The sequence below is a fragment of the Panulirus ornatus genome, chromosome 10 (assembly GCF_036320965.1).
Source record: "Panulirus ornatus isolate Po-2019 chromosome 10, ASM3632096v1, whole genome shotgun sequence".
In the NCBI taxonomy this organism is placed as follows: Eukaryota; Metazoa; Arthropoda; class Malacostraca; order Decapoda; family Palinuridae; genus Panulirus; species Panulirus ornatus.
In genome coordinates this window covers 64,016,467-64,028,628 of record NC_092233.1, presented here as the reverse complement: position 1 = coordinate 64,028,628, position 12,162 = coordinate 64,016,467, and the positions used below count along the sequence as shown (strand labels likewise).

At 36.5% G+C, this 12,162-nt stretch overlaps 1 protein-coding gene across 11 annotated transcripts in view; it reads left to right on the top strand.

The window, feature by feature from the left end:
- LOC139751039 (uncharacterized) overlaps positions 1-12,162 on the top strand; it is a 442,294-nt gene that overhangs the window by 238,540 nt on the left and 191,592 nt on the right. For 6 of the 11 annotated variants that reach the window (XM_071666160.1, XM_071666159.1, XM_071666164.1 and 3 more), the window contains exon 6: positions 444-9,942. The exons of 3 other annotated variants lie outside the window; for them this stretch is intronic. In XM_071666160.1, the coding sequence (XP_071522261.1) occupies positions 444-832 (389 nt within the window). In that variant the 3' untranslated portion in view covers positions 833-9,942. Of the gene's footprint in view, positions 1-443; positions 9,943-12,162 lie in introns of those variants that run through there. 2 more of the 11 variants (XM_071666161.1, XM_071666162.1) reach the window with 2 other exon arrangements.

Sequence of the window (12,162 nt, the reverse complement as noted above, 5' to 3'; positions counted from 1 at the left end):
TGTTCTTGTAGACTTATAGATACTCACCAGTTTCTTCATTCTCTACCCATATTAAGGAAGGTAGAGTATATAGATACTCACCAGTTTCTTCATGCTCTACCCATATTGAGGAAGGTAGAGTAGATTCTTATTCTCTATCACCTATTGATTAAATATATTATGGAGTTAATTCAATAAGGCTAGTACTTGATTGGCTAAAACTATTAATATAAGTTTCAGGAGGTAATTGGAGAAATAAAAAATTTCATGGTAAGGAATGAAATTAAGCATGGAATATTGGCTGGAATAAAGACCAGATGCTTAAGCTAAAAGAAATCCATTTGTCCACCTGTCGTTCCCCTGGTCAAGGGACCCTGATAGCTATAATTCCCTAAGTAAGCTAAGTGGACTGGGATGTCCCCAGAGACAGCCATACTGAGAGGACATTTCTTCTTCCCTTGCAGACGCTGAATATCTGGTGCGGGCATGCGTTCCCAAGCTTTGGAACAGCCGGCAGCCAGGCATCTGTCCCATATGTAACCGCGTCTTCAGCAACAAATTTAATCTGAAACAGCACATTATCAATATTCACACCAAGGGCGAGGGGGTGGAGTGTGACTTGTGCCACAAAAAGTGCAAAAACAAGTGGTACCTGCGACGCCATCAGGTGACCCATCATGGGGCCCCTCTTAAACGAAATCGCAACTACACCATGGAGAAGTATGTGAATGATGAAAATGATCAGGGAGCTAAGGACACAATGCCGAGTAGCAGTCCATTCATCACTGCATGTGTTCAAGGGCAGGAGGAGTCAGGCCCATCTGCCCTACACTCTGCAGAAACATATCAATAAGCGTATTTAGGTCAGCTATTTTGACCCTATGTGAAATTATGTTTTCTCAGTTCATAAATAGGAAATTGAATGTAATAAAAGCAATCCTGTTTAAGGTTATTAAATGGCTGACCTGATATATCTTTCTCCAAAGAGGCTGATAATATTTTATCTAGATATTCAGCTGTTAAGAGCTGGCAGAGTCTTTGCAATGCCCTCAGTTTTTATTCTCAGGCATAAAATAATAACATAAGTGCTCAACATTTACAGTATAGGCTTATAGTTAGATTGATAATGTCACTACTTAAATGTCAGAGCTTTGGATGGCATACAAGGAACCATGGCCCACTTGAGTATTGGTAATGTGTTGGTTCATTGGTGAGTGGATGGTCATAGTTTCCAGTGTGTCTGTATGGAATATGTGGATCTTCGCCACTTGCATAGGGTAATTGATGAAGTTGCAAGAAATATATGTAAAGCTCCTTTCTCACTTTTAAGTTGTGGGAAGTAAGCAGTACATGAAATTCTTGAGACAAATGCTTTTTAAGGAACTTATCTGTTTTATCCCAGTTTAACTTGGGAAAATTTTGTACCCCTATAACTCCTGTGTACCTAATTTGTGCCAAAAATTAATTCTTTCCTCCTCCATTAGCTGTTGATCAGAAAATAAGTAACACACTGTTTTTAGGAAGCACCAGGCAATCAAGATCTTGCGCTTCCAATTTGTGCAAGTTTTGAGATGATGTGATGACAGGGAGACCTGCACTTTGAAGTGTTTTGAATATGCATACAACTAAAGTGTACAAAACTAAGTAGAAAATCACATTATCTCTGAGTGCAAAGATACTGTGCCACTTATTCATAACTTCTATGTCTTCCAAAGGCTACGACAATACCTAACCAGTATGTTCATGTGTATTACCATAAAGGTAGCTGTTGTTTTGTCAATTTTTGAAATACCTCAACAAATTAAGAAATTGGTTGTTAGTGTTTAATGGGCATACCCCATCACAAGTGTTTATCTTTTCAAAGTACAGCTAGACAACACTGCTCCTTCCACGCTATAGGGGATGACTCAGCATAGTGATAGTTATGTTAGAGTTTACCACAAGATAATCACTTTGTTAGTTGAAGCCTACTGAATACTGTACTTGTTTTTGCTGATTTTTATTATAGTTATGTAAGGTGACAGTCATTTTATTCTGAAATATCAGAAGCTTATTTTCTTAATGTTAGTGATATAACTTGCATGGTTTCTTGATGCTGAGGATGTTATCTGTAGAAACTTCAGGTGCTGGTGATATTATTTTATAATAGCTGCTGGTGCTGGTGATATGATTTACAGTTACTCCTGGTACCAGTGATCTTACCAGTAATAACTTTTGGTACTGATATATTATCTGTATTGGCATTAACTGTTGTGAATTCTTGTACTGGAGTTTTTGTTGGCATGGGGGGGAGGGACATTTGGGGTTGCATTTTTGAGAAGGGTGACTCAAAACAAAATGACTCTTTTAAGACTAAGCGGATGCATTGCTCACAAAATAACCCCTTTTATAAAGTTAGTTATATTCCTTTGACCCTATTTGCAAATATTTGTTTCTGAAGTCAAAGCAAAGTGTATACAGTACATTATAGTACATGTAGATTTATATGAATGTTATTTTGGTGTAAAGCACAGCATATACAATATGAAGAGTTGCTCTGTAGTCATCCTGTAGCTTGTTTAAAGAACTGAGTCGTTGGTGGAGGGGCAAGTGGTATGGTTAGGCAAATGAAGTGGTATGATTGTTTGTGGATGAAACTATATAAAAGGTCATAGGGGAACTGGATGTGTTAACTCTTGTGGCTTTTCTTCTTGCATTGGTCTAATCTTGCAAAATTTATCTGAAGACAGTTGGACCGACTCTGTTTTATTTTGCTGTTAAATTTGTAAATAATAAATAATGGTAGTAGCCATCATGTAGTAACTTCAGAGCTGTGGTTGCTGTAAGGATCATCCCTGCTAGAAATAGCCAAGAGTAAGTTGGAAAGCCTTAGACAGTCATTTTGATTTAATGTTCACTGGGTTAGCATTTCAACAAGAGTTTCATTTTCAGCTTTTTGTGATTGCAGCTTCAAATCTTCATTTGACAAATCTTTTTCATGTAATGCAAGTAACCCCTCCACACCCACTTTTTCCAGTTCATCAAAACCAACTTAATTTGCCTGATTCATGATATCCTGTTGAAGCGTATGGATGACATTTCCAAAGTCTGTCAGTGACAAAATCACGTAAGATCTTCTTCCAGATTACATTTATGCATTACAACATGACTTCATTCCTTGAATCAACAGTTTTGTTAACCAGGAAACATGTAGTCCTGTCAGAATTGATTGATTCTTGGCTTATCTGTTCTGAGATAAGCTGATAGAGTATATGCTGTATATACTATATCTTGAAAGGAGCAATTCTTGATCCATGGGATGGATCAATGTTTTTGTGTTTGCTGGGAAAACCCTAACCTTTACACCAATTCTCCATTTTCCACAGTTTTTTCCCCCTGTCTTAGAGATGTATTCAGATGTTGTTTATATCCATAAAGTTATGATGAACAGCAAAAGAGCATGGACATAAACCTAGCCATATAATTATTACCTTCAGAGGGGCTACTGCTTTACAGCTATCAGAGATGAGAGTGGATGATGTTTCTTTCATTCGTCATAATATTTTTACTGACCATAGGTATTGATGGAATGAATGTTATTCTGCCTTAATTCCTTCATAAACAAAATTGTCTATAGATTTAATTCATTTATAACTTGATCACTAAGATTTATATAGATAGGCAGAAATATCACAGCTCATACATATTGCACAATGACCTCTCCCATTGTGTTTACAGGTTAACTGAGAATAATTGTCCTGTGGAAGCGTTAGGCATCCATACATCCCCCACCCCCGTGTACCACAACCCAGAATACAGCCTTGAAATTGTGACAGGAGTTCTTGAGGCGAAGATCTTCCTTTGTGGATTTTAATGTAGCAGAGATTTTTGTTAATGTTTATGGGTTAAGATTCAAGTTATTTAGATTTACAGGGTGAGCATGGGCTTTGTCCAAGAGTAGGAAAACTTTAGATTCTAAATTTTCCATGGTACAGTACTTCTTCCTGGCTTGGAGAACACATGTTGACAGCCAGTCTTGAAATATTAATACTGTTAATGTGGCAAAAGTTCTTGTTAGACTGCCAAATGAGGGGAAGAGGATCTTGTAGAACCCTTTAAAGCCCTTGGTGTCCGAGTGATACACTGGTAAAATTCTAAGCTTGAGTTACATAGCAGCATTTCCACCAGACAGTAGAGTAAAGTGATTCTTGGCAGCTTTAACTTCTGATGCAATCTTCCCCCTCTCTTAAAGGTCTGCTTTGGCATTCTTTTACAATACAATCTTGTCTTATTCATATTGATAGTCTGCGTATGGGAGTAACCATCCTCCTTGATGGCTTACTTTACTGGGCAGTGAATGCTTGAGCTATTTTTGTATCTGCTGTCACAGCTTAACCAGTCAGCTTGATGTTATGCAAAGAGAAATGGTGCTTGCAAATGTTTAAACCAACCACAGTTAGCACTAAACCTCTCAGCTGCTAAACCTTCACCATGTTTTGTCTCTTGAATCCTTTTAGAGACTTCTTTCCTTCTCCTAAATCAGCATTTTTTCAGTGGAACATTATACTGATATTCATCTTCATTCCAGGTAACCTGTAGTTCCTCAATCTGTTTAATAAGTCTGCTTCAGCCATGACTTGTTCTGATTGTACTAAAAGGCATCACATTTTTCTTTCTTGTTATTTTCACATCTGCATAACAACATATTGTTCTGATGGTTGTCAGAGGTGAACCAAGTGCTCTACTGATGTTCACTACTTATTATCAGGAATGAAACAGTTCTACATATTTAATGTCACTTTAAGTATGTTGTAATTCCTTGAATTATGGATTTTGAAGGCTCACACTTGAAACAAGTAAGCCTCTTCTGACTCTTGGTGGAAGGATTACAAGTGTAAAACATGACTTGCATGATGTTGAGGATACTTTAGGCAGTGGTTCCTGAGGAGATTTTAGGGTGGTGTGGTGTGAAGCAACACTGACGTTTTGTTTAACTGTGCTGCAAAGTAGTTTACTTTAAACCAGATTTGAATCAACTGAACCTAAAGGCATATATTCCTTTTAATGAACCTGTCTTCCTTGATATAAGGCATTAAGGCAAAATGTCATTAAACAGATTGATATAATTTGAGGCACTTTTATAGTGACTCTTGGTGATATCATGTTACTTAAACCGTAGATGTTTGCTATTCGTTCTTATTCATTTTGATAAAACGAAGTATTTGTGATTAATTTAGATGTTACATTATCGTAAATCAGTTACCTCTGCACAAAGATTTGAGTGTGGACACACAAATACACACACCATAGAAGAGAGAATAGATTGGTGTGACATAATTACAGCCTTCAAGTTTCTGAATCAGAGGGCATCAACAGTGAACAATCCTTCATGAGATGCAACTCTAGAATAAATACAGGCCATGAAGAGATACTAGGCAAAAATCTTGTTAGAAAGGATGTAAAGAAGTACTGTTCAAGTTTGAGGGCAATGGATGGTTTGATTAGATAACAGTAATGGATGAAACTGTGAATATTGGCGGTTAGTACTTTTAGAAGGCTACTTGATGTAAAGAAGTTTCAAAAGATGGCACCTGGTGGGTGTAGAACTCTCTTCCTGTATTGTACAATTATGTGATTACAAAGAAGTAATTAGATAGTCACACACACACACACACACACACACACACACACACACACACACACACACACGGTGAAAAATGGCCTTGATATAATTATCATCACTCAGAAAATATACAACGGGAATCTATGTGAGAAAGACTTAGGATTCGACATCAGCCATACTGTTTCATCAGAATCCTGTCTTAGAACTTAGGAGACCTTCCATTTGCAAGCAAATGTTAGAGTTGCATTCCAGTTCATGGATAAGGACATGTTCAGCTCACTGTTCATGTCTAACTTAAGGTCAAAAGTAGAATATGCTTCCCAAGTTTGATCATCACACTCAAAGAAGCATATGAAGCTGATACAGAAGATCTGGTGGATAAGAATAAAGATGTTTTCTCAGTGGAAGACATTATAGCCAAAGCACCAGTGAATTAGAATGGGGAGGGGTTATAGAAAGCATTGAAATATTTAAAAAACACATTAACTGAATGCATAGAGACCTCTTATAATGGATGAGATGTATTCTAAAGAAATGTTTGCTTTGCAAATTATCTGTTAAAAGGGGTCATAATGTCATGGTGCCAATGAGCTACATTCCTGATGGTGTCAGTTCTTATGGTAGTAAGTGCTATAGAATGGCTTTCTTTGGTAACTAATTGCTTTGTGGATGGCCTTATGGTGTTTGGTAAATAAAATGAAGCCATTGTTTATAAGAATTCAATACAAAACTAAATTCAATCAACATTTATAAGTTTGTCAAAGATTGCAGTGTTTTTGATCGCTGTTGCCACACTATGACAGCACACCTACACCTTCCTAGCCTGCTCTGTCATTTCCAGCTGCTGTATTCTTGTGGAGGGGAAAATTCATTGCAAGTTAGGATCTGGTGGACTGGTTGGTTCTGTTTATCCTCTTACTGTTATCAAGTATTGTTTTATTGGTAAGGGAGAGTAATTCAAGAGATTAACCCATGTGTTCATGATGCTAACCTGACTGTATTTATTAAATTGATATTTTTTCATGTTGATTAAACAAAAATATGTTCTACAAGGTTGTGTTAAAAGAGGTCTCTGTGTACTGAAGGGCCTTATATGCAATGCATGGTCCAGATGAAATTTAATCAAATTTTCTGAAGATTTATTTACGAGATGAACATCTTGAAATGCTGTTCAAGATGTTGCTGGAAAAAAGCACAGTGCCAAGGAAGTGGACAAGGATGAATGTCTTTCCTATCTATAAGAGAGGAGACTTGAAAAGAGTGTTGTCTGTAAGGTTTTGGAAAAGGTATTCATGAGCCAAATAGATGACTTCCTACAGGAGAAATTACCTGAGAGACATCAATTTCCATGAAAAATCAGTGTAATGAAGCTTTTAGATATCAACATTGGAGTGAGCTCTCCCCAGACAAAACGGAAGACTTGGTGAATTTTTTGTAACTGGGCTCCCAAAAAACATTTGACTCCATACCTCTTGGGAGGCTGATGTATGAAGCTGGATCACAAGACAGGTGTAAGGGGGAGACTCCTTAAGTGGATTAAAGATGATCTAAGTGGAAGGGAACAGAGGATACATGTTAGAGGATTCTTCTCCAAATGGGTGGAGATAAGCAATGAAGTGCTGTTTTTGATGTATGTAACTGACTTGCCCATAGGTATGCACTCCTACCTGAGGTATGTTTGCAGATTATGCAAAAGTCACAAGGAAGAGAAGAATAATACCCAAAGCTGGTTTGAGACATTGTTGGTGAATTTTAACTTCACAGATGTAAAATAATGAGGGTGAGTCAAGGTGAAAGTAAGCCTCAGAATAATTATTATTATATAGCAGAAAATAAACATGAGGATTATGAATCTGAGAAGGACATAAGAGTCAACATAGTCTCATACCTTTCACCAGAGTCCCACATAGGGGGAACAGTTAACGAGACTAACTACCTGCTAGCAAGTTTCAGAATAGCTTTCAAGTATATGGATAAGGAGCTATCTAGGAAGCTGTTCATAGCTTAAATTAGCCCAGAACTAGAATATGCTTTTTAGAAGTTTGATATCCTTATGTAAAGAAGCACAAAGAGCTAATAGAGGAGGGCAGCAAAGATGGAACCAGAATTAAGAGAGCCAAGTCACAGGGAAAGGCTAAAGACTTTAGATATTCCCACCTAGGAAGAGCAAAGAATGAGGGGTGACCAGATCACAACCTCTATGTTTTAAATGCTGATGACATAAACTGAACAGTTCTTTGAAAGATATAGGGATGGAGCGAACAGAGGACATAAATTAAGCAGGCAGCTTGTAAAAAAGAAAAGATATAAGGGCTACTTTTATAATGTGAGAGTAGTAGATGATTGGAACATGATGATTGTGGATATGGTTAGTGCAGACAGTAGACATAAGTTTAAGAAGTTGTATGATAGCATATGTTCAAGAGATGGAGCCTCATGAGTGTAAAACTCCCTCATCATACAGTACAAACAGGTGCAGTAAGTACAGATAGGTAGTTATATATACACATACACACACTATAAAGTTGTGTAGCCAGAAGCTACAGTACTTAATACTGTGATATTTCTGAATCATGCGCACTGCATACACATTGAAGATCTATCATAGCACTCACCCACTCTCTTGAGGCTGCATGAGAAATATGTATACTTTTCGTTTATTGCATTGCAGTTAAGATGGAAATATCTTTTTTTACCAACAAAATCCTGAATTGTTGATCTTGAATATTTTTTCAACATTTTTTATGAAAAATAAGTAACTACATAAAATTGAGTTGAAATTGTATTAACGATAAGTATATACAGAATTATCTAAAGCGTGAAAGAAATAAAATGTAATAAGGTAATGAACTAACTTGTGGGAGGATGGCGTTAGAAGTGTTGATCATTAACAGATTACATATGAAAACCATGAGAGTATAAAGTATGATTATACACATTCTGTGTGAAAACCTAGAGAGAGTTAAGATAGGCAAAGATTCTTGCTGTCATGGAGGAATTCCATGAGGTATTGAAGGTGATAGATTGAGGGAAGAACAAGAGAGAAGTAGAGAATACCATCAGGAGGCACAAATACTGAGGCATCAAATGAAGTTAATGAATAGGACAGCCCCACAACTAGCTGATAACAGTCAAGGATTTTAAGTGATGTTAATGTTTGAATGTAGATAATGTCCATGAACATGGATGGACAGGTAGAGAATAGGAAAAAGCTGGAGTTCATGGACCCACATAAGGGAAGATGTATCCAGCATTAGATTACTGGAGGCAAAATTTACTAAAGAGATAACATCTGATGTAAATTGTTTGGAGGTATACTTAAGAGCAAGGAGGGAAAGAGAAGACAAAGGAAGAGAGATATTTTCTTTCTTAATAAGCAACAATATTGTTTCATGAATTATTTTTGGTCGCCCCACTCAAAAAGAACTTAAAGGGAAAAGTCAAAGCAGGAAAGATTTTCATTGTGGCATTGATGATTTATATAATCCTTCAAAGAATTTTAATGCCCTTCAAAAAAAATGTTGTGATATTGAAGGAACAATCAGGATGGTGCAGGAATCAGTTAGACTTACGCTTCACAGAAATAAGGGGTTTCATTTATAAAGTAATAGATTAGGTTTCTCTTGGATGTATAGATTTATGGAGATACAAATTCTTTTTGCATGCACAGGAAAATTTCCTCTCCATGTCACTCTACGCTATAGAATGAGTGAGCTCCATTTTAGATGATAGAGAAAGATGTGTGGGTTTGTTCCTGGACTACCAGAAAGTGGTTGAAACTGTATGACAGGGCTCAGTCATGGAAGCTTTGCTCTTCTTGATCATTGTGATTAACTTATCAGAAGGACTGATCCTATACCTGAACATGTTTGTAGGGAAGTGACGACTGATGAGGACTCCATTAACTTACAGGAGAACATAGATGAATTGTTGGGTTAGTTTGATACCTGGTGGAATAAACTCATTTCAAGTTAATGCAGGGTTATGAGGATGAGACATAAAGGTCTTAGTATTGTTAAGCAAGAAGTATGCTTCAGGGATCTATATAAGTAGGCCTTATGAGTCACCATTTTCCTAATATGTTTCCAGAGATTTGCTTCAGGAGAAATATTAAGAAGACCAACTGTCTCCTAGCAAATTTTAGAAATGCACTTAAGTTCAAGGATAAAGAAATGTTCAGTAAATTTTTCGCAGCATATAGTTGATGAAAACTAGAATATGCTTCTGAAGTTAGGTGACATACTTCAAGAAGCACAAATAACTTGTAGAGAAGGTAAGGTTACAAAAATAATACTGACACTAAGAGAGCTGAGATACATTGAGAGGTCAGGGGCTATAAATCTATTCATTATGTAAGAGAAGAGAAAGGATGATTTGATTGCTATTATCAAGTCTCAAAACCAGTTTGAGGATATCATCAGTGACCTTTTCTGTGAAAGATGCAAAGATGGTGGAACCAGAGTTCATAATAAGAACCTAAGCTGGTAGATTGTTAGAAAAGATTTAAAAGAAGTACTTTTATAGTATGATAGTTGTGGATGATGAAGTGACCAGAGGTCCTAACAAGAAACTTAAGCTAGTAGATTGTTAGAAAAGATTTGAAAAAAAAGACTTCGATTGTATGATAGTCGTCAATGAATGGAGTAGGCTAAGTGATAAAACTTTTATTGCTAATAGTATGGGAACAAAGAATGTAAGGTCTTACTTGATTAGCAACAGTCTGTTTCATGAATTGATTTTTGAAAATGAATTAATATTTTAAACAGCATATGATATGAATAATTATGAAGGTGTTTTTGATTGTTCAGTCATCTGTGTGACTTTCTCTTGAAAATGATAGGTTACTTAAGAATAATTTTGATTGTTCAGTCATCTGTGTGACTTTCTCTTGAAAATGATAGGTTACTTAAAAATAAAGCATTATGTCATGGACAGTAACTGGGGACTGTTTGAAAGACGGCATCCAGTGTTATGACTAGCACAAGAAAATTAATGTTAACACCCCTGTGTGCCTCATACTGATAACTTTATCCCCTCACAGTTGTGATCATCTGGCGCAGAAGAACTGCATTGTCCTCTTTTTCTCCAGTAGATTTTTTGGCAACTGGTTTTTATTTATGAAACCAACTGCATTATTTGTTTAAATTGGTTGTTCTTTTACATAAATCCAGAAAAAGAAAACAAAAAAGGAAATATTTTTGACAGATTTTTTTTTCAATATCATGTTTTCATCCATGAAAAAAGTAGTAAGCACAATAAGTTATTTGTGAAGTTAGAAATTGGCTGATAAATTGGAATATCAAGAAATTTTTACCAGTCTTTTTAGTTTTTGCCAGTACTGTTGTTTTCCCCTCATCTCATTGGTTATTGTAAGTGTTTAGGTTTGTTACGAGGGTTTCAAATTTGATCAACATGTATGGTTTGGCTCTGAGTGATTTCATAAAAACAATCTATTCCCATGAACCCATGTCGTACTGTTACACTACACACTAGAGGTATACAATAACACAATCTTTATAGTATTATACTAATACAGTAAAACTATAATTTGTAGCAGTCTTAACTTTTGGTGCGATGTTTTATGCTTACGGGAGTTTTCACAGGTATGGGAGGTTGGTTTATGGTTATGGTGTGGGGTGTAGGTGGTTGTACCATTTGCAGTTGCTGTGCACTACCTGACCCTAACTGAGGAGAAAAGGTAGCAGGGAAAGTCATGTTGTAGTGTGCTTCTTGTCTGCTTTTCAATATCTCCATGTCTCAAAGGAGAGTGGCCAGAAGCCTTTAAAACAGACTGGCATATAGTTGCTGCATTTAGATTCAGGTTCTTCAATAACATTCTCAGAATTGTATTCACTGTGTGCTAAGGTATCAAGTTTGTCATCATCCAAAGCAACGACCACATGCTGGTCACATGCATGCATGTAGCAGGGCATTGTAATGGGTTTGAACAGTCGTTGTGTATTATTTCATAAGAGCCTAGATATCCTAGAATAAAACTGCACACACTATTATTACAACACTTCACAATCTTTTGAATTGCTCTTATTTTGGAATCAGATGTTTATTGTGCAGACAGAGGGGTGTTTATTACAACATTACAATAGCTCACACATGAAGGAGAGGCACATGTTTGAACTTGTGAAAAATCATAAAATACACCAATAAATGCTCTATAAGCACTAATAAATGCTTTACAAATAGTGTTATGGGCAAATATTACTGCACAGTGGAGGATGGGAGTGTGAGAGGAGGAGTAGAGGAAATTTTTGAAGGATTTTTGCACAGCACCGTTCAGTGTTGTTGCTGGGAGGTAACTGATGTAATTTTGCTTTCATTACGTAGGTTTGCCCGTTGTCAATAAAGTTGGATAACCACAAGAGAGCAGGGCTTTAAGGAATTACTTAACAAAATTTCACATGTTAATTGGAAAACGTCTATTTCATGTGACTTTATTTTGTATGATGCGACTTTTGTCAGGTGCCAGTTTAATGAGACAGAGATGGTGAACATTGATGCAACAGTTGTATCATTGTGTGCAAGGGTGTAATAGAAGTGCAAGGTTTTTGTTTAGACAGACCTTT